At 41.6% G+C, this 23,203-nt stretch overlaps 2 protein-coding genes across 2 annotated transcripts; both read left to right on the top strand.

The window, feature by feature from the left end:
• The first annotated feature begins 2,597 nt into the window (after positions 1–2,597).
• On the top strand, positions 2,598–7,755 carry LOC133108231 (sodium- and chloride-dependent GABA transporter 2-like). Its single transcript, XM_061217701.1, has 5 exons — positions 2,598–2,766; positions 3,073–3,207; positions 4,038–4,178; positions 5,017–5,107; positions 7,611–7,755. Exons 1-5 carry the CDS (start codon positions 2,598–2,600, stop codon positions 7,753–7,755), a joined length of 681 nt encoding a protein of 226 aa, XP_061073685.1.
• A 1,786-nt stretch (positions 7,756–9,541) lies between these two features.
• On the top strand, positions 9,542–23,203 carry LOC133107638 (sodium- and chloride-dependent GABA transporter 2-like). Its single transcript, XM_061216664.1, has 14 exons — positions 9,542–9,692; positions 11,283–11,417; positions 13,282–13,422; positions 16,893–16,974; positions 17,324–17,456; positions 17,719–17,853; positions 17,992–18,095; positions 18,309–18,433; positions 19,166–19,278; positions 19,633–19,770; positions 20,081–20,183; positions 21,111–21,211; positions 21,894–22,064; positions 22,701–23,203. Exons 1-14 carry the CDS (start codon positions 9,542–9,544, stop codon positions 22,812–22,814), a joined length of 1,746 nt encoding a protein of 581 aa, XP_061072648.1. The 3' UTR covers positions 22,815–23,203.

Here is a 23,203-nt window from a genome sequence, read left to right as displayed (position 1 = left end):
AGTCTCGTTCTCGTTGCTGTGGGGTTGCCACTCAGTCTTTCTCCTTCCTCAATATTCGGATCTCGTATCGCTTTCTCCCCCCGAAGGCGGTCTTCGTTTTAGGGATCCGGATCTCGGGTCGCTCCCTCTTCCCGGAGGCGGTCTTCGTTTTTAGTCCCGGACTAGGAAGACTAAGCCCCTTCTGAAACAGACAGCAGTTAGAGATCCTGCCAATCCCTTTCCAGTCCCGGACTGGTGAGACTCAGCCCCTTCTGAGACAGAAACGAGTTAGAGATCCTGCCGACTACGCCAAGTTACTGTCGGGGAAAATTCCCCTTGATTTAGGAGAGACTTCTTGCAAGCAACCTTTCCCATTTAAAAGAACCCAGTTCTTTCACAGCAAGGAGAGTTTCAATAATACAAGCTTTATTAACCCTATAACAAAGCACGGAGAATGCCTCACACCAATGTGAGAAAACACTCTGGATTTTAGCAGACAGGGTGTCTATTCTTATGCCATTACACATCCTAAGTTATCACATGAATACATTACTGTGAAAGCCAATCATCTTCAGACAGTGTCTCAGTATTTTTCCCACGCGTTGTACTCCTAGGCCCACATCTGCTCCTTAAGTCATATAACATTTGTGTTGCAATTAGCCCACTGCTACAGTATCTTCAAGGTTATATTTATCATCCGTGGTTCCTCCTTAGTCTAGGTAAGGAGGAACCGACCTCGGGTGCGATTCCTCCTCATTATTTTTTATCATAACAAGCACATGAGCGCACCCAACAATGGAAGTGTGTTCTGCTTTATCCCCTGCACATATGCCCATATGACGTAAGCTGTGGCAGAGCACTCACCCCTCCCTTACATTTTTGCTGGTTATCTGTCACAAGCACAATATTCTTTTAAGCAGTTTTCTAACTATATGCATTGTACATATCTGGATACATATATCCGAGGTTACATTGTACTACATTATATTTTTCTCCCACACCCTCCATCCATCATCATCAGAACTGTATTCTGACTGAATCTGCTCCTCCAATGTCCCTAAACCAAGCACTGCCGTTTCATTGCAGATCCCCAAATATACTGGAGGAATAAAATAATAAATAGAAGGCAACAAATACTAAATTGGAGAATCAGAAAATAAATAAAATAATATACACTCAGTGAGCACTTTATTAGGCATTTATTAGACTTATTTTCTGGACTTCTACTGCTGTAGCCTATCCACTTAGAGTTATGATGTGTTGTTTGTTCAGAGATGCCCTTCTGCATACCACTGTTGTAATGTGTGGTTATTTGTGTTACTGTCACCTTCCTGTCAGCTCAGACCAGTCTGGCTATTCTCCTCTGATGTCTCTCATTAACAAGGCATTTCTGTCTGCAGAACTGCTGCTCACTGGTCTGCTCTTTTTTTTTTTTTTTTTGCACCATTCTTTGCAAACTCTTGAAACTAGTGTGTGTGAAAATCCCAGGAGATCAGCAGGTTCTGAGATACTGAAACCCTGTCTGCCACCAACAATCATTCCATGGTCAAAGTAACTTTGTAAACAAGTAAACAATTCTGAATGTTTATGAGCCAGAGTCACTCCCCTGTCTGCGTGCTCCACTATTCGGGTGTCTACGGTAGTTCCGGGGTTCAACCTTCCTCCCAATCTTGCATTCCTTACTTCCTGCATTCTCTCCATTTCATGTTTGTAGATAGCACTAATATACTAATCCCAACTAACATAGAATTGGTACAATACTAATTATACTAACACACTAAAATGTTTGTCAAACTAACAAACTAACTATCACTAGTTTTGGGTATGTGTAATTGAAATCACGTAAATAACTTACTAACGCATCTCCAGTTTAAATTCTGTTCTGTAACTCCACCTCCCTATTCTATCACTGATTACTTGCTCAGTTTCAGCAAAGTGTTCGCACCTGTCTCTACTTATCACTACATCTCCTGATTCTGTGCAATTGTCTACTCCCTTGTCCAGAGCCGTTTGTATTTCATTTGTGTCTTTGTGAATCCAGTCCGCGTTTTTGTTTCCCCCTCGTTATGTGTCACCTGATGTTTATTTGTTAGACCACCCTCACTCCCATGCCCTGCCTAGTATGTCTCATTCCCCTGTGTATTTATACCTGTCCTTTTCAGTTACACCTTGCTAGTTCGTCTTGTCCTGGTTTGAGTCCCGTACCCATTCATTCCTTCCCCCGGTTCTAGCCCCCTTATTCCCGAGTCCTTGTTTCCTGGGCCCTTGCCCTTATGGCATTCTGTCCTGGTATTTTCCTGTCGGTTTGGTTTTGTTTCTGGAATTCCTGTTTATGACCCCTGCCTGCTTTTTGGTCTCTTCTTTTGGATCAGCTCTAGTACTTTTGCCTCTGTGGACTGACCCCCTGGTTTTTGATCTTGGCCTGTTTTGGATTACGCTCTGTCTGTCCCTTCATCTGCCAGTAAACCTGCCTTTTTCCACACCCCCGTGTCTGCTTTTGGTTCCTCTGCTCCGCGTAGCATGACATGGTGATTCTTTAATATGGACCTGTCACTCATTAGTAAGGACAAGGCCAGCACCGGAGAGCACCGAAGAAGGGCAGACAGTAAGAGTGGAATATGACAGAGGAAGAAGAGATGAAAAAGGAGAGGAAGACTGCAGAAAGGCCATTGGAGGAGAGGGGTCAGTGGGGGAATAAGGTGGAGTTCCTCCTGGCGGTGGCAGGGAACATAGTGGGGCTGGGAAACGTGTGGAGGTTCCCATACCTCTGCTACAAGAACCGCGGTGGTGCGTGGGGATATTAGTGAGAGTAAGAGTGTGAGTGTGAGTATGAGTGAATCTCTGAGTGAGTACGTGTGAGTGTATGAGTGCAAATAACTCAGTGAGCGCTTTATTAGGGATCTTAAGTACACTACATTTAGAGAATATTTCACCTACTTAACAACTTTCTCATCCACTGTACTATGCAAGCATACTCAATCGTAGGCAAGTGCACTGATTCTTGCACAGCCATTGTTTCAGATTGTTGGCTTCATGGAACTAAACATATTCATTTCAGTGAAACGTTACCTTTGATTGTGGGTGTATCTGCAGGAGCGTTCCTTGTGCCATATTTGGTGTTTGTGGTGACCTGTGGGATACCCCTGTTCCTGCTGCAGACTGCCATGGGGCAGTACACCCAGGAGGGGGCCATCACCTGCTGGAGGAAGCTGTGCCCATTGGCTGAGGGTGAGAGGCCAGAAACCTCTGACGTGACATAACGTTCAAACATAACATAACATAACATAATGTTCAACCCAGCAGTGCTCACCGTTTCTTACCCCAAAGTGTATCTACTGCTTAGTTGCCTAAAAGCTAAATTGTATCTAGCAACGTACCAAGCCTGGTCTTGAAAACCCCCAGTATTTCTGCCTCCACTACAACAACAAAGCCCTACATGGTACAGTTGCCAGAAAGAAAGACCTCCACACAAAATTAACCATCTGAAGTATGCAAAAGAAAACATTGAGAAGCCTGAAGACTTTTGGAATAATGTGCTTTGGACTGACAAAACCAAAATTGACCTTGTTTACCATGTAGATGGATCCATTATGCTTTGGGGTTGTGTGGCAGCTGAGGGCACAGGAAATATTGTGCGAGTGGAAGGAATAATGGATTCCACCAAATATCATGAAATTGAAAGGTCAGTCCAGACATTGATGTTGAAGAGGTTTGGTATTCCAGCAAGACAATGATCCAAAGCATACCTCGAGAACAACCATCATATGCAAAGAGGTGGACTCTACTCTTGCAGGGAGAAATGGGATAATCATACGGGAGGAAATAGTGACGATATATTACTGCCATTTGTCAGATGCTCTTGTCCAGAGTGTCTCTCAAAGCAGAAGGCATCAGTGAAATAATCAGGAATACAAATATGAAGAGAAACCACAGCAAGCATATTCATTACCATTTATTGCACAAAGTAGCTGTTAAAACCAATGATTGGCATTGCCAGCTGTTAATTGAGTTTGTGTATGTGTATATAGCTATGTGTACAGTATCTGTTTGTGTCTCAGGGATTGGCTATGGAGGTCAGCTGATCCTGATTTACAGTTGCATGTGTTACATCATCATCCTGGCCTGGGCCCTCTTCTACCTGTACTTCTCCTTCAGCTCTGAGCTGCCCTTGGCCAGCTGCTCCAACACCTGGAACTCAGGTAAAGTATGAAATGTGGTGTAAAGTGCTCTAACTCCTCCTTCACACTGCAGACACGTAGACAGGAGGTCTCAAACTAAAAAGGGCCATGATTCCTACATAGATCACTTGATATGTCTGTAAATACCCTCAAACTAAAGCTGACCGTCTACATCGTTTCATTTCAAATCCAATGCTCTGGAGCCACAACTACAAACATTGTGTCACTATCCAAATACTTACGGACTTCACTATATATGATATACCATATTTGGATAAGAGTATTGATTTTGTAAGATATTAGTTTTGCATTGCTTTCCTTACACTTGTTAAATGTCAGTAGCGCCTAACCATCCCACTAGCTGTGCCAATATTCACGATATACCACGGGTTCTTGTTCCATAACGCTTTCATACAACGGTTACCACATTCATCTTTCAAAAATTCACAAAAGAAAGACAATTTTTGTGGAACTACTGAACAGTTTCTTGGTTGCTAAGCAGCGGTATGGCTAAATGATGATAACATTAGGTTAGGTTAATTTTGGGTACAAATTAGATAACGGTGATCTACAAATGCGGAGTAATATTAAATGATTTCTGAACATTCCATTTAGCCATGCGTGTATTGTGGATATTGGCTCAGCTGGGACACAAACTGACCATTTGAGACAATGGACCGGTCCTATCCATTGTATAAAGCCTGGTTTAATAATGGCTGTCTGCATATACTAAGTACATCAGACTCAACAGTATCAGAATGACTCGTTTGCTGTGACAGTTATGACTGTTTAAAATACCTCAGCTGCAGTGTGTGATGAGTATGTTTGATGATTTAGGAAAGGCTACTCTGTGTTTCAGATCACTGTGTGGACTTCTCCAATCAAAACCTCATTGCAAACTGGACCAAACAGCCCAACAACTCCTCTTCTGCAGCCACCGAGTTTTGGGAGTAAGTGTGCTGGCTGACATCTGTAACTTTAGAGAAGGTGCACACCGCAAGGGCCAATCCCTTTCAGGATTTTGTGCCAAATTCTGCTGTTCATTATTTCTTAACTAAATAATGTATTGATCAGATATTTGCAAAGGTACCAGTTACAGCTTCAGACTGCAAGTGTATCCAAAAGATTATACTGTGCTCAAGTACAGACCGACCCTCCAGGAGAGGAGTTTTGTACCCCTGCACTAGAGACTGTTGTCCGTGAAAATCCCAGGAGATCAACAGCTTCTGTGATACTCAAACCACCCTGTCAGGCACCAACAATCATTCCACAGTCAAAGTCACATTTCTTCCCCATTCTGACATTTGGACTGAACAACAGATTAATATTTAATAATGACTTAATATTTAATCAGCCAATCATGCATTTAGTTGCTGCCACATGATTGGCTGATTAAATATTTGCATTAACAATCTGGTGTACAGGTCTATCTAATAAAGTGATCACTGAGTGTATATTCCATGTATGCCATGTACTTACTCTGTTATACATAGCACTTGCTCTCATCCATTTCTTCAGAGATATTCCCCTCATGAAAAAAACAGCTCAAGCTAGGTTTTGAAACCGCTGGTAGCTGGTTGAGCAATTCAGACCACATCTGTAGTTAACATGGTTTGACCAGCTCAAGATGTTTTGAAACAGCTGGTAGCTGGTCATTTCAAACTGGTCATAGCATTTACACCAGGGTCATCACGCATTAACTGTGTCATATGAGTTTAGTTAGACAACATAGAGACTGTAGACTGTTATATATATATAGCAAAGACATGTACTGGATCTTCTTTGTGGATGAAAGATATTTACTCTAATATACGCGTATATATTTTTATTAAGTGAAAACCTAAACTTGTCGTTTGTGCCCTGTCTCCCCCTGAAACACGCCGATCAGAAAGATGATAATTGCCATGGCTAAAATATATGTCAGAAGCCTAATGTGTTCTCAAAAACAGTTCTATTAGGCGAGTGTAAGGAAGTGCTTTGCGATGTAAACCTATTGCAGTCTTTTCATAGGTTTACCTCAATTTATTTTTATTTTTTAAATTTTTGTAATTTATTATCATTTAAATGTTATTTAAGTATTTTGGAATTCTGGGAATCTTTTTTCATTTCTGGCATTCCTGTAAGTTTTGTAATTTTCTACATTGAAAATAATAATTCATTATAAAATTATAATAAAACATTGTTTGTCATTTTTGTCCTTTTTGTAATTTTCTTCATTTTTGTATTTTTTCATTTCTGGATATTTCTACATTTTAGTCATTTTCTACATTTTTGATAATTAAAATATAATTTTCAGGGTTAGAGTTGGTTGAGGGTTACGGTTGGGGGTGAGGGTAAAGAATTAGGGAAATTTTTCATTTCTGGAATTTTTGTAATTTTTGTAATTTTCTCCATTCATTATAATTTAAATGTAATGTTAGGGTTGGGTGAGGTGGGGTTAGGTTTGGGGTGAGAGTAAGGGTTAGGGTTTTTCTCGGGTTAATTTCATAACATTACTTTTTTAATTTTACATTTCTGCTATTTTTGTAAATTTTTTTTCAATGTTTTTTTAAATTATAATTTAAATGTAATTCAATAATTTAGGAATTTTTCCATTTCTGGATTTTTCTGTCATTTCTGTCATTTCTGTCATTTCTACATTTCTATATTTTTGATAATTAAAACATAATGTTAGAATAATGAAAGAATTTTAGAATTTTAGAATTTTAGAATTTTAGAATTTTAGAATTTTAGAATTTTTGGAATGTAATTCACAATTTTGTAATTTCTGTATATGCTTTCAAATTTTTGTATATGTTCATTTCTTGTCATTTTTGGAATTTCCTACATTTTTGACAATTATAAACATAATGTTAGTGTTAGGGTTATGGTGAGGGTAATGGGGTTTAGGCTTACGGTTGGGTGAGAGTAAGGTTTTTTTTAGGGAGAATGTTTTATTTCATAATTTCATAATATATATTTTTTTAAATGAATTTTCGGGGTTTAAAAAAATTTATATATTCTTATATATTTCTAATTTCAAAATTTTTTATTTATTTTCATTTGAATGTCATTGAAGTATTTTGGAATTTTGGGAATTTTTCAATTTTTCCATTTCATTAATTTTCTAAATTTTTGATAATTAAAATATAATGTTATCTGGGTGAGGGTGAGGGTGATGGGGTTTAGGCTAAGGGTTGGTTGAGGGTTAGGGTAAGGGTTTTTTTAGGGAGAATGTTTTATTTCCTAATTTAGAATTTTTCATAATTTAAGTATTTATTTCATTTGTGAAATTTGTGTAATTTGCTTAATTTGCTTAATTTGCTTAATTTGCTTAATTTTCTACATTTAGTATCATTAAAATGTAATGTTAGTGTTATGGTTTGGGTGAGGTGGGGCTAGGGATAAGGTTTTTTAAGGGTTAATTTTGTAGTATAACATTTTTCTAATTAATTTTCTCTGCTTCCCTCCCAGGAGACGTGTGCTGCTGATCTCGGGGGGCATTGAGGAGGTGGGCAGTGTGAGGTGGGAGCTGCTCCTGTGCCTCATCACTATGTGGGTCATCTGCTACTTCTGCATCTGGAAGGGAGTGAAGTCTACAGGCAAGGTCTGTCCCTGATTTACTGAGAGAGATAAGTAAAGAATTTCCTTACCCAGGCGACTCTCCGCAGAGTGAGACCATGTAAAACGCTCAACATGTAGCGATAGGTGCGGAACTTAACTCAAATCGCCATGATAAAAGGAAACTCCAGAAGATGCGAAAAAAGCGGTTGAAATATATCAGTCTGGGAATGGTTACATTTCTAAGGCTCTGGCACTTCATCAAACCACAGCCAGAACCATTATCTCCAGATGGAGAAGAATTCCAGAGGGCTGGCTGGCCTGCCATAATTCCTCCAAGGGCATAGTCTGAACTAACCAGAAAGTCACACGTGATCCCAAAATAACATCAAAAGAACCTCTCTAGCATCAGATATGTCGCCGTTCATGACTCTAAAATAATAAAGTCACCAGGCAACAGTGGAATTTCTGAGTGCAGCAAGATGGAAACCAGTGCTAACCAAGAGAAACACCAAGGGCCATAATTTCTGGCCAGTGCCTGGCCTGATTGATTCATTAATTTTGTATATTCCAGAAGCCTCTGGCAATTTCGGGACTCTCGGCATGACAAAATGGGAGGAGAGCCACTGCTCATTACATTGCATTATTGGCATTTGGCAGAAGCTCTTATCCAGAGCAGCATACAGTTCATTTGACTAAGCAGGAGACAATCCCCCCCTGGAGCAATGCAGGGTTAAGGGCTCAATGGCTGTGCGGATCTTATTGTGGCTACACTGGGATTCGAACCACCGACCTTGCGTGTCCCAGTTATTTACCTTGACCACTACACTACAGGCCGCCCCGCTCAGGGTGTGTCAGTCAAGAGTGAGCAGCTCACTGCCAATTTGGTGTAGCGTATTTTTATTTTCCAGTCAGACAGGTCCCAGGACTAAGGCACAAGTTGCAGCCCAGTCTATGGTATATTGCTCATTTTGGGGCATTCATTCATGCAATGCATGCATGTCCAGCCTACTTAAAATGAACTACAATTTCTTGGCATAATAAGTGTAATAAATGTGATATATGCAGTTTAATAGCCTGTGTTATGATCTTCCCTGGTTTTATTTTCTTTATTAAAATAAGTGTGAAGTGAGAGATAATGTCATAATGTTTGGCAAAAGCTGAAAAAGACAGGTGATTCACACGAGCACCAAGACCATCTATCTTGACCTATGCACTGACAAGGCTTCCAACACACAATGCATTAATACCTGCTACAGTTAATGTAACTATGGTGGTCTACGTCAAACAACATGTACGACTGGGCAGGCTGCTGAGGATTCAATCAAATATTCTCTTTGAATCAACAACCAAATCGATTATTTTCAGAGGAACAGTACATAAGGAGTACATAAGGAATGAGCACTTTATTAGGAAAATTTGTACTTTATTCCACCAATTTATTCATGTGATTATGTAATCAGACAATAACGTCGCAGCAGTGCAATGCATACAATCATGTAGATACGACTGAGAAGCTTCAGTTAATGTTCACATCAACCATCAGAATGAGGAAAAAATTTGATCTAAGTCACTTTGACCATGGAATGATGGTTCTGGCCATGGAGCTGTTTGGTGAGTGCAGGACTTGCGTCATTGGACTGCTTTCCATGGCAGAACATGCAAATTTCAGTATTACACAGCACAAAAAATATTGAAAGTGGTAACTTGTCACTAACTGGCCCAGTATCACAGAAACAAATTCTGCACATGCGGTCTCCCAGTTTGCAGGTACATCAGCCTGCTACATTGCTGTGTCTAGACAGAGAATAAGGTCAGAGAGTGTAGAACGGACAGCAGGAGGGATGAAGAAGGAGAGGGAGTCCGCAGAAAGGCCATTGGAGGAGAGGGGGCAGTGGGGGAGTAAGGTGGAGTTCCTCCTGGCAGTGGCAGGGAACATTGTGGGGCTGGGAAACGTGTGGAGGTTCCCATACCTCTGCTACAAGAACGGCGGCGGTGAGTGGGAATATAAATGAGTGAGTAGGAGTGTGAATGATCGGGAGAGTGAATAAGTATGAATAAAAGTGGGTCAATGAATTTAAAGGAGCGTGAGTAAGGATTTGTTTATGTACATAGTTAGTGATTCTGAATTGTATAATTATTATGTACGGTGCTGAAGACCCAAGCGCATTCCTAAAACGTTGTATTTGTTACAGTCCAAGTCCAAAGCCAAGAGATCACAAGACAACAATGCCAAAACGAGATGCAAAAGAAAAGTCGAAAAAAAACCAGGGGTCAAAAATCCAGAAAATCAGAAGGCAGAGGTACAGAAGGGCCAGGCAAAATCAAAGTTGATGAAAGCAGAAGAATCAAATCCGAAACCTGCAAACAAATCAAAGGGGCTAGGCAAACTCGATAAAACAGGCAAAGGGTTGTCGTAGAACATAATAAGGTAATGATACAATAACAAGGAGGAAACAAAAATGCGAACTGGGTACACAGACAAACTCGTAATACAGACGGCTCCGGATTAGGGAGTGGACATTTGAGTTAGGAGACGTGATAGTGAGAGGCTGGTGCGAACACTTTGCTGAAACTAAGCAACTAATCAGGGATAGAATAGAGAGGCAGAGTTACAGAGCATTATTAAAACAGGAGATAATGTTAGTAAATTAGTTACGTGCTAAAATCTAAATGACCCAAAAAAGTGACTGTTAGTTAATTAGTTAGACAGACACTTAGTCATTCATTCATTCATTATCCTAACCCGCTTATCCTGAACAGGGTCGCAGGGGGCTGGAGCCTAACCCAGCATACATTGGGCGAAAGGCAGGAATACACCCTGGACAGGTCGCCAGTCCATCGCAGGGCACAGACGCCATTCAGTCACACACTCATACCTACGGTCAATTTAGACTCTCCAATCCGCCTAACCTGCATTTCTTTGGACTGTGGGAGGAAACCAGAGTACCCGGAGGAAACCCACACAGACACGGGGAGAACAAAGCAAACTCCACACAGAGAGGCCCCGGTCGACGGGGATTCGAACCCAGGGCCGCTTTGCTGTGAGGCAGCAGTGCTACCCACTGCACCATCCGTGCCACCACAGACAGTTAGTCTGATAATATAATTAGTACTGTACAATATCGATGTTAGTTCTTATTAATACGATTAGTGCTATACAACATGAATGAGTGAAAAAGCAGGAAGTAAGAAAATGCGAGACTGGGAAGGAATCGTTGAAACCCGGAAATCTCCAAAACCACCCGAATAGTGCAGTACGCAGACAGGGGAGTGACTATGGCTCAAAAACATACAGACACAGACATAACAGGGGATGACGAATGCAATGGGCTGTAATGTATCACAATAAACCAGATATGAAATATTCATGAACAACAAGAATAACAATAAACAAACAGACAAAGTACAGGAACATTACCATATTGTCTGTTTGTGTCCATGTTGCTTACCAGGTTGGAGTGCATTATGGAAAGCTCCCAACCTGAGCGACACAGACACTCACACTCAATCTCTGGTTTTGGTCAAATACCTGTTGTGAGATCTTATCTCAAATGTTACCTTTGTGTGTGGGTGTATCTGCAGGAGCGTTCCTTGTGCCATATCTGGTTTTTGCGGTGACCTGTGGGATACCCCTGTTCCTGCTGGAGACTGCCATGGGGCAGTACACCCAGGAGGGGGGCATCACCTGCTGGAGGAAACTGTGCCCATTGGCTGAGGGTGAGAGGCCAGAAACCTCTGTGGGCAAATTAATAACAATTGAGATCACTTTGGCTTTACCGACAGGGAGCAATGGAGAGAAGAGGCAAGTTCACCAGCTACAAGCCTGTGATTAAATGACCAGCCCTTTCATTTCAAATTTCCCAGTGTGGCTAGGGGTTCATTTGAATGGTTCTCACATGCAAACCTCACTGGGTATTATATGCAAACTGCGTTGGCATAAAATAAAATACCAAAAAACAATTCTGAAGGGCACTGTTGAATGAATGCAGAGTAGTTATTAATTGTGACTCTAGGCTGCTGGAGGGGCTCATCGTGTTACCTTACATTACATTATTGGCATTTGGCAGACGCTCTTATCCAGAGTGACGTACGGTTGATTAGACTAAGCAGGAGACCTGTACCTTAACCACTATGCTACAGGCTGGCACTATTTTAAGTGTGTGGAATAGCCCAATGTGGATCAGGTCAATTTCTGTTTCTGGGTGTCCAGCATCCTTGCAAGGCAGCTAATAATTTGCTGTAATGTCTACACTCAGTGAGCAATTTAAAACAGGTGAACCTCTTGACCACGTCTGCATGCTTTTATGCATTTAGTTGCTGCCACATGATTGGCTGATTAAATATTTGCATTAACAAGCTGGTGTCCAGGTCTACCAAATAAAGTGCTCAGTGAGTGTATATTACCCAAACCAAAGTTCATCTGGGACAATTCATTTATAATGACTGTCATTACAATATTGCTTCTACATCAGAATGTAGCTCTCTGAAGCCAAGAGTTTAACTGCTCTTAGGGAAAGTGGGATAATCACACAGAGAAATAGTCATGAAAAATGACTGACTAAAATGGCTCACTAATCCCTATCCCCTAATCCCTATTAAGTGTTAAGGATTGTATGTAAAGTGGGGCAGTCCCCTTAGCAGCCTGAAATGCCAACACTAGGGCCTTGAATCGGATGCGTGCGGCAATAGGAAGCCAGTGGAGGCCAATGAGGAGCGGGGTAACATGAGCCGACCTGGGCTGACTGGTGATCAGGCAGGCTGCAGCATTCTGGACCAGCTGGAGGGGCTTAATGGCACAAGCTGGGAGACCAGTTAGGAGGGAGTTGCAGTAATCCAGGCGGGAAATGACGAGCGCCTGGACTAGGAGCTGGGTGGCTTTCTCCGTTAGGAGATGACGGATACGGCGTATATTTTTCATACACAGTCGCTAGAAAACCACTGACATACCATTTAGCTTGTTCATAAATCAAGACTTCTGTAGAGGTTCTGCTTTTGATATAAAATCAAATTATATCACTTAATGCCCAAGAACAAGCATCAGTTCACTTAGAAGATTGCTATTTGAACTTTTGACCAATAGACATGGTAGATGGCGAATTGTAAGTCATGTCAATTATAAGAAGACGCTAGCTAGGAAACTGTGCCACTTACTGTAGTGGAGGAACTGCTTAACGTATATTAAAGTTAAAAAAAAACTTTGTAAACATTAATCATGGTTAACTTTCACCTTTCTAGTAGTCATGGTTGCTTGCTAGACATTATGCTACATTGTGGGACATTTTTGGTGCCCTAAAATGTATGCCAATTTTGATTTAAGAATTTGGACACTAGACCAAGTTGGCTGATGACCAAAATAGTACACAAAACAGCTCAAGCTAGGTTTTGAAACAGCTGGTGGCTGGCATTTCAAGCTGGTCATAGCTAGATTTTACACCAGGGAGTATATAGGAAATAGGGAGCAATTTTGGAGAAGAAACCACAGCCGGCATTCATAACCAGAAACTACACAAAGCAGCTTTCAAACCAACAACTGCTATTGCCAGCTGCTAAGTGAATGTATGTGTATGTATGTGTGTTTCAGGGGTTGGCTATGGAGGTCAGCTGATCCAGCTTTACAGCTGCATGTCTTACATCATCATCCTGGCCTGGGCCCTCTTCTACCTCTACTTCTCCTTCAGCTCTGAGCTGCCCTGGGCCAGCTGCTCCAACACCTGGAACTCAGGTAAAGTATGACATGTTGTGTAACACTGGGCTGGCTATAATAACAGCTGAAATACAGGCAACATATTCTTTAGCTAAAATCCATGGTAGATAAAGGTACAAAGTCTGTCTCTAAGCTACATTGAGCTGGTTATAATACTCATAACCCCAATTTTAGTTGTGTACCACAGTCGCACAGTCCTTCAGAGTGACAGGAAAAAATAATGTACAGCAAATTCAGATCAATGAAACATGAGAGACATATTATTGTAATTACAATGCATGCCTGTTATGGCCCAAGAATCCCTCGCATTATAATTACTGGGAGTTGGAATGGCCGAACATAAAAAATTGCCATTAAAGGCATCAAGAAACAACAGAGTTGGGAATAGACATCACAATTATTGAATTGACTGACAGATAAATTTATGTGGGCAGCCTGTAATACACCAGGCTGACAGCCTGTAATACTAAGGGTGGCCTTTAGTGTAGTGGTTAAGGTAAATGACAGGGACACGCAAGGTCGGTGGTTCTAATCCCGGTGTAGCCACAATAAGATCTGCACAGCCGTTGGGCCCTTGAGCAAGGCCCTTAATCCTGCATTGCACCAGGGGAGGACTGTCTCCTGCTTAGTCTAATCAACTGTACGTCGCTCTGGATAAGAGCGTCTGCCAAATGCCAATAATGTAATGTAATGTCATATGTATCAGCAAACCAGACTAAATCGTGTCACAATGACTTTCATGACTGTTTAAGGTTCTGTTCAACTAAAACATTTTTAGTCAAATCCAACTTTTCTGTTTACTGCTGCAAATCATCCTTCAAATATTAAACTTTCAGGATAATACCACCTTTTGAATGATTACGCCATGTGTATGGTGAAATGAGTATAATTATTTACCATTCCTACCGTTGAGTCGATTTTTTCAAAAGCAGATTTTGGACTCTATTACAGGACTCAAGAACCATTTTTCTCAGTGCATAGTAGTCCTATCATCATGGAACTTTGCAAACCTTTCTCATTTCTCATTTAGAATGTGAAATAATGATAACAACATCTTACTTGGTTCAGATTATAGACTGCTACAAAAATGTTCACAAGTATGCAAATGAGCTAATTTACATCATTATAACTGAAGTATGTACCTCTGAAATGATCTGGAAGACCAGCGTTATTGTCTCCTCATTTTGCAATTGTTTAAAATAAATATCACTGATGAATTACTGCATTTGACCCTGTAAACCGATGTTGTGCAGACAAACTGTAGAATAACATAACATAACATAATGGCAAGAACAGGCCATTCAGCCTGATCGCCTTTTCCTACCCCTAAGTGTGCCTGAATAGAATCGAACATCATAGCACATTGACCACTCGCTGGGCCTCATTTATCAATATTTTCGGAAATCTGTGTGCAAATGTATGTGTGATCGGAAACAAACTAAAAATTTGCGCGGGATTCATGAAACAGGAACTCCTGACATCTTCTATGCCATGATGTTTTCTTATAATAAACTTAAACTTGAACTCGACGTTATTGTCCGTAGTTTATTCTGTTCAAAGATGAATGAGGAAATAAAGCTGATTGTCCTGGTGGAGACACATAAAGTGATGTGCCAAAACTGACGAAGATCCCCTGCGATCAAAATGTTGTCTACAATAAAGGTGTGTAAGGAACATATCAGTGTGCAGGCTTCCTTCTTTTCATCCAAACTAACATCTAAATATTAGTAATTGGCCTACATTTGTTTACCAATTGACTTAAGCTGAGGACGGAAAGCACCTGACCATTTTCTGGAAGTAAGCCATGCTTTAATTATTAAAGCAATACATTTAAACGTAATGTAAACAGAGTCTAATGCTGCCTTCACGTCATATCGGATTGACCGAATAGACAGTAGTCGTGAGCGTGAGGTAGAGGTTCAGAGAGGGGGTTCCAAGCGGCCTGTGGAGGCTGAACGAAGAGGTCTGGCAGGGGTTTAGGGTCTGATGATTTTTTGTAGGTAAGCTAGGGAAGACCCCTTAGCTGCTTGGAAGGCTAGCACCAATGTTTTGAATTTGATGCGAGCCATGACAGGCAGCCAGTGGAGGGAAGTAACCAGGGGGGTGACGTGTGAGTATTTGGGAAGGTTGAAGACCAGACGAGCTGCTGCATTCTGGATAAGTTGGAGGGGTCTGATGGTGGACGCTGGGAGGCCAGCCAAGAGGGAATTGCAGTAGTCCAGGCGGGACAGAACCATCGCTTGGACCAGGAGCTGGGTCGAGTAGGGGGTGAGAAAGGGGCGGATTCTCCGTATGTTGTATAGGAAGAACCTCATGACCGGGTCACCGCTGCAATGTTCTCGGAAAGTGACAGTCTGCTGTCCATCACCACGCCGAGGTTCCTTGCACTGGGTGATGGCGTGAGTGTGGTATCCCCAAGGGAAATGGAGAGATCCAGGTGGGGAGAGGTATTAGCAGGGATGAATATCATTTCAGTCTTGCCTGGGTTGAGCTTTATATAGTGGTTGTCCATCCAGCTCTGGATGTCACTCAGGCAAGCATGGCCCACATGCCATGCCACTTCTATACCATGATGTTTGAACGAGAACTCGCCTTTAGTGTTCATTGTTTCTTCTGCGAGCCTTACCAATTGACTTGGTATTTGAATATGCGCTTTTTCCGAAGTAGGCTACACCATGCCCCAAATCTTCTAATAGGCCAAAGTAATGGATAGAGAGGCCAGACGGCCTAAGCAGGCAACGCCCTATTTATAGCAAACTTTTTACGTGTTTTATTGAATTTATATTATACCCCACTTAACCAATAATTAATCAGGTTTACTGGAATGAAACATCACCCATTTTCATGTTGAATTCTGTTGCGTTTTTATATGATATGAATAATTACAACATTCAGTTGGCTTATTAAAATAATTTTGCCTCTCAAAATCAAAATAAAATACAAACGAATGAATGAATAAACGCACAAAGCACTCTTTACAATCGTGCGCTTTCATTTCCGCTTTCATTTTTTCTTCTCTAAATCCCACATTATTTGTGGAAATGCATTTCCGATGGATTTACTGTGAATTTCGTTCGGCCAATTTCCATTTGTGCCCTCTCGTTCTGCTAACCGAACTCAACCAGAAGAATCCCCTATAATTCACTTTGTTAATCCCTTTAATGAATTTAAATGCCTCAATCAAATCCCCCTTAAACCTCCTTTTACTAAACTTAAAGAGATTAAGCATCCTAAGTCTATCCTCGTAACTCTTATCTTTTATACTTGGAATAAACAAATTACCTTGTGCTCGAGCCATTGTAGTATGAAAAACGGTCTGTCAAAGCATGGTACTAAATGGTATGTCCAGTTAAAAGAAAGCCCATAGTATAGCTAACTGTAACCACTCTTCAGTATGGGAGATTAGGTATGGAACCTTCAAATTGCCTGCAGTGGTGAGCATTGAGTCTGTTTTGATGATTTAGGAAAGGTTACTCTCTGTGCTTCAGATCACTGTGTGGACTTCTCCAATCAAAACCTCACTGCAAACTGGACCAACAACTCATCTTCTGCAGCCATCGAGTTTTGGGAGTAAGTCTGCAGACTGACTTCTGTAGGGCTGCACCTCCTACAGCATTCGGGGTTATAGAACTGGGAAACCAGAGATTGTGGGTTCAAATCAAAGGTACTTAGCCTGAATTGCTTCTGAAAATATCCAGTTGTGTAAATGTCTGTAAATTGTATTAATTGTTCTGGATAATATTGTCTGCTAAGATTAATAAATTAGGTGATGTGTAAGGGTATAGCTTGCAAGTATATGTGCGGATGGAGCACATTGGCCTAGTTTCACCTTTTCACATTTATGCTTGCACAATAATAACTGCTTTCTGTCCTTCATTTTCTTGTTCCTTCTTTCTTTCCCTCTCTTCCCCCCTCCCAGGAGACGTGTGCTGCTGATCTCGGGGGGCATTGAGGAGGTGGGCAGCGTGAGGTGGGAGCTGCTCCTGTGCCTCATCACTATGTGGGTCATCTGCTACTTCTGCATCTGGAAGGGGGTGAAGTCTACAGGCAAGGTCTGTCCCGGATTTACTGACAGATAAAAGTAAAGAATTTCCTTAAACAAGGTCCCTCTCAGAAGATTGAGACCAACTAAGTAAAAGGCTTAACACGTAGTGACAGGTGTGGAATTTAACAGACTCAAACAGGGACATACAGTATCAACCAGACTGACATTTTGTATTTATTTTTTCATACTTTTTTATGAATTTATTCATAATATTTCTCCATAGAAATGAACCAGCATTTCTCTCTCTCTTTCTCTCTCTCTTCCATCAGGCAGTTTATTTCACAGCTACATTCCCATACCTGATGCTTTTGGTGTTGTTGATACGAGGGCTAACTCTACCTGGAGCTCTGCAGGGGGTGGAGTTCTACCTGTACCCTGACCCCTCCCGCCTGGCAGACCCACAGGTAAGTACTCCATAACACCAGCTGCACCCCATCACCTTGTCACAGTAAAATGTCTCTTTCCTAATTTCACCCAGCCAGGGAACAAATGAATTTGTTAAGCAACATCCAATATGTTAAACGTTTGTGATGTCACTGCAGGTGTGGATGGAGGCAGGATCTCAGATCTTCTTCTCCTACAGTGTTGGAGTGGGTACTCTGACTGTGCTGGGTAGCTACAACACCTATAACAACAACTGCTACAAGTAAGGCCCAAGCTTCGGGCAGAAACGCAGAGGAAAACAGTCAGGTTCTTAACCATAAATATGCAGCTCTGTCCAGTGTAATACTCAGATACCAACACACATCCTGCATACCACTTAGCAGTGAACACTTAATTTCCTTCACCTTGGAAGAAACTAAATGCAAAAATGAGGGCTGGTCAGAGAATGTTTAGCCTCCTGATGGTATTTCTACAGGGACAGTTTATGGCTGTGTCTGCTGAACAGTGGGACCAGCCTGGTGGCAGGATTTGTGGTCTTTTCTGTGCTGGGGTTCATGGCACATGAGCAGGGTGTCCCCATCGCAGAAGTGGCAGAATCAGGTACTTTGTGCAGTATGTCAAAACAAATTATGAAGATGTAACAAATATATAAAAATACAACAAAACGAGCTGCTGGTTGGATGATTCGGGTGAAGTTCCACACTGGGGTGCATGACTGAGCCTCATGGCTTTGCATTGAATCCAGGTCGTGACCCGTGTCGACTGTGCCCGGTAGTTGCACAGGGTGACACACAGTTGGCTCCCGCATTTCCCAGGGGATGAGCGGGGTCCATCGGGGAGGGATCCACAGTTAATCACTCTTGGCCAAGCCCCGCCGGTCGCTTGTATGACTGCAGGTGTCATGGATGTCCCAGCTCTCCCAAATCCGCACGGTGCCTTCTGCACGCAATGCGGCTGACAGTTGTGTATTCCAGATTTGGGTGAGCATTTGGTACAGCCCCAAGCTGGGTGGCAAAATATACGATGTGCTCCATAACACCTGGGACAAGGACATATTACTCTGTACTCTGCACCTTTGTAATCAAGCAATTCACATGTGGTTAGAGTGCACATTCTCAACTTTCTCAGAGTATTTATACACTTAGTCTATACACCATGTAGACATTTCAGCACGTTTGTATACATTCTCCCATTTCAGGGAAACAGAAAATTTGGGACAGACAGTCGGAGAAGAGTAAGCATTGTATTATTTTTTTTTCTCCAAATCGTTCTTTGTCCTTCAATCTCCTCCTGTCTCTCTTTCCCATGTTCTCCCCTGCTCCCTGCTCCCAGGACCTGGTCTGGCATTCATTGCGTACCCCCAAGCAGTAGCAATGATGCCCCTACCTCAGCTGTGGGCCGCCTGCTTCTTCATTATGATCATCCTGTTGGGCCTGGACACTCAGGTAATCAGTTTCCTGGCTGTGGCTCGCCTCTCCTGGCTGCTGAGTCTGTGATACTGCTGCCACTACTAATGTCTGTGGCCATGTTTACTTCTAGATCCTTCCAGTTTGGTTCTTGCTCGTCATGAAGGAAAGCTGTGCTGAGCAAGCAAGGCATCATGCTGGGTTACAAGAGAGCCCAGCACTTGCCAAGCTAACGGTGCCACAGTTCATAGTTAATTATGAATCATCATTTTCAGAGGAAGAATTGCGTGAGCGATTTTTTCTCCTTTCCTTTCATTTTCTTCTCTTCCCTCGCTCTCCTTTTCTCTCCCTGCCTCTCTCTGGTGAACCCTGGGCTGTCTGTCTGTTTTTAAGTTTGTGATGATGGAGGTGGTGATGACGTCGGTGACAGACCTGTTTCCCAAAGTACTACGGAGGGCTGGGCGCAGAGAGATCTTCCTCCTGCTCTTCTGCCTCACCTGCTTCGTCTTGCAGCTGGTGATGGTCACACAGGTGAGAAGACAGCTGGGATAGAAATACATTCAAATAGACACTATTTTACTATTAATTTCCCTCATTACAGACTCCTTTGGCGTACAGATTACAAAGATAATATCTTAATTACTACCAATTTTTTATAATGCATGATGATAGAAGTAGTCCGGTTTAATTTCCTTGTTCAAGACTACAGGCCATATGAAAGAATATTGCATGATACTAATCATATCCACAATTCCAGATCTCACAAAAAGCACACATCTCAGTCTCTTCCTGACCTTATTTTCCTATATCTGCTCTTGTCATTTCCCGTTCTGTCCAACAGGGGGGGATGTATGTGTTCCAGCTCTTCGACTACTATGCCTTTAATGGGGCCTGTATGTTCTTCCTGTGTGTGTTTGAAGTTCTGCCCATGGGCTGGCTGTTTGGTGAGTGCAGGACTTTGCTCAATGGATTTAGGAAGATAGCTCGCTGTATTAACACATTTCTGCGCAAACAACAAACAGTACCTTTCCAATCCAACACTGTATGGAAATAAAAAAGAAAATAATGGCACCAAATGGGAATGGGTTATGAACAAGAACCGATACAGAGTACTCGTAATGTACAGATGATGATAATGAAAATAGTTGCATATCTAAAATTACTTTTTTTTAAATATATGAAATTTATGAAATTCTAAATATGTACATCACGACAGAGAAATGCATAGCCTACTTAAAAAATTAAGACCATGATTAAAACATTTTTTTACCTTGGCCTGTCAATAGCCAATAAGAAAAAAGTGTTGACACTTAGATGGCAGGCCCAGTTCTACAGGGGGTGCAAAAAACCCTTAGATTATTATTTTGCACCCTCAGTTGAATATTGTAATAACGCTTTAAAAAGCGCTACAAATGTTCAGCAATGGAGCTCATATTATATGCAGCAGGCAGAATTACGTGATGGCATTACATTTGGTGACAATTCTGACCTATGGGGGCCGCAAAGTTACGGTCAGTTAGACTATGTTGCAAACCTTTTTAAAATGTTATCAGAAGAATTCATTATGACTTTGTTTGTTATAAAGAAATGAATAAATAAATAAATAGCAATCCTACAACTTAGCAAAGTACTTATTATCGTAGGTGTATGAAAATGAATAAAAACATTTAGGAAAGTAACCCGGGAACATGAATATTGTTTTACTCTCATAATAATATTGAGCGTAAAATCAAGCGTTGTGCTTTAAGCCAGAGAGCCATGTGAGTAACAAAGGAAAATGCAATTTTCCATTCCCTGGTATTTCATCTTATTTTGTTCCTCAGTTGAGGTTCCCTTTATACACAACACTACACTTGTTTGCCCTGGAGCAGGGGCGGAGCGCATGATGGATGTGATCGAGGACATGACCGGGGAACGGCCCAGCCTCATCTTTAAGCTCTGCTGGCTCTACTTCACCCCACTGGTGACCCTGGTGAGTTTGACTCACCCCCACTGTGGGATGTCTAGAGACAGAGCATCTGCCTGACTCACTTATTACAGGACAACCTCATCATTGCACAACTCAAGCATGTTGCATTTAAGATTTAATAAAACTGCAAATTTTAGTCACATTAATTTGCATGAATGAGAATAGCAGAACTTGTACTCACAAACAAGATGTGTTGTGCATAGGAAAGCTAACATTCACATGTGTAAAGAAAATGTCATATGTAAACTGGGCATTTGTAAACAGATTATAGGTTACGTTTTCCTGCTCTCATCTTAAAAGTGGGATTATTATTATAGTTTGTACATGCAGGCTACTCCATTAAGTCCTCCAGTCTGCGAGTACAGGGCAGACCGGAAATTTGAATTCCTGTGAACTCTGGAGAGGCTAAGGCTGCCGACTTGTATAATTGAAGGGGCCCCATGCTGAGTCTGAATGCACAGCATGTCAAACTTGTGTGTGGATGGGTTATGACAGTAGATGATCAATAAGTAAAAATTAAAGGTCTAGGAAATAATAAACTGGTCACTGAGTGTTTTTGACTGCATAACTGTGTGACCCAGTTTCAATAACTGAACTCAATTTCATGTTATTTCTACTTCTATGACACAATGGCAGTATGTTTGTAACATGTATTAAACCTTCCACTCTTCCTCCTCTCCCGTAGGGATCCTTCATCTTCTCTGTGGTGAAGTACCAGCCCCTGACCTTTAACCGCTGGTATGTGTATCCAGACTGGGCGTACATGCTGGGCTGGCTGCTGGCCCTCTCCTCTGTTGTACTGGTGCCAGGGTGGAGTCTGGTCAAGCTCTCCATCAGCACTGGCACTCTCAGACAGGTGAGGCCTGGATCCCTTGTCTCCACAGCTGTGCAGAAAGCTAGCCTTGTTTTTACTGTCCCACCCCCTTACCCAGGGTGTTTTACCGAATTGCACACAAACACACACATACACACACACACACACACACACACACACACACACACACACACACACACACACACACACACAAACACACACATACACACACACACACACACACACACACACACACACACACACACTCACAACATCAGTAGATATGCAATGAGCCAAATTCAAGGCAGGTGGGTGTGGATAGAGCTGTCTGTCCTGTACAATATGTAGTGAAAAATAGTGTAGAGTCTGTTTCCATTCTGTAGTCTGTTTCCATTCTTACTCCTACTTAGGCAGCACACTATCAGTCTTATCTACTGACAGCTTATGCTAGAAAAGAAAAATGTCCATATTTTGTATTTTTTCTTAAATATATGATGAGTATGCTATGTTATTGTTTTGGTTTGGTGCTGAATGGACCTAGAAGCAGATCCAAACAATAGGTGGAAGTATTTTACAGATCAGTGGTATTATTATGTAATAGTAATTACATTTCATATGTATATTTTATAAAACACTTGCTTAGCAAGATCCCTACCATTATTATTTTTCTGCTGACAGAGATGGTCTGATCTGTGTCACCCTGGTGATGACCTCCCCCTGACCCGGAAGCAAATGGCTGAGCGAGCGCTTGCGACTACTGCCACAGAAATGGAAGAGTTGAAGACCAACTAATTAATTTTGCAGATTTGTTTAGTATTTTTTAATGGGTTACATCCTGGTAACACACCTGATTTTGCTTCCCAACACTCAAAGTTCAGTAACACATTTGGAAAGAAAAAAACAAGAAATGAAATTAACCCTTTGCACTCTGATGAGCCCTTTCTCTAAGAGGCATACAATCAGAATAATAAATATAGCTGCAAGCAGCACCTGACAATGTCTCATTGTTGCTAATTACTAATAAACAGCTGCATATTTGTATGTGTATGTGGATTGCAGAATATAGGCCTATGCATTTTAACAATGCATAAGTATATGCACAATGTATAAGTACAACAACACAGTCCTGACCCAGCGTGCCTTCCCCTGTTCCCAGAGCATCAATGGCAGGTGCTCGTAAA

Source organism: Conger conger, chromosome 13, assembly GCF_963514075.1.
Source record: "Conger conger chromosome 13, fConCon1.1, whole genome shotgun sequence".
In the NCBI taxonomy this organism is placed as follows: Eukaryota; Metazoa; Chordata; class Actinopteri; order Anguilliformes; family Congridae; genus Conger; species Conger conger.
This window is presented reverse-complemented; position numbering and strand designations above follow the sequence as displayed.

Coding starts and splice junctions, on each gene's coding strand:
- LOC133108231 (XM_061217701.1), top strand. CDS start 2,598: ATGACAGAGGAAGAAGAGATGAAAAAGGAGAGGAAGACTGCAGAAAGG. Junction 3,208..4,037: donor GCTGTGCCCATTGGCTGAGG/GTGAGAGGCCAG, acceptor TTTGTGTCTCAG/GGATTGGCTATGGAGGTCAG. Junction 4,179..5,016: donor CTCCAACACCTGGAACTCAG/GTAAAGTATGAA, acceptor TCTGTGTTTCAG/ATCACTGTGTGGACTTCTCC.
- LOC133107638 (XM_061216664.1), top strand. CDS start 9,542: ATGAAGAAGGAGAGGGAGTCCGCAGAAAGGCCATTGGAGGAGAGGGGG. Junction 17,457..17,718: donor GGGTGAAGTCTACAGGCAAG/GTCTGTCCCGGA, acceptor CTCTTCCATCAG/GCAGTTTATTTCACAGCTAC. Junction 20,184..21,110: donor GCCCATGGGCTGGCTGTTTG/GTGAGTGCAGGA, acceptor GCCCTGGAGCAG/GGGCGGAGCGCATGATGGAT.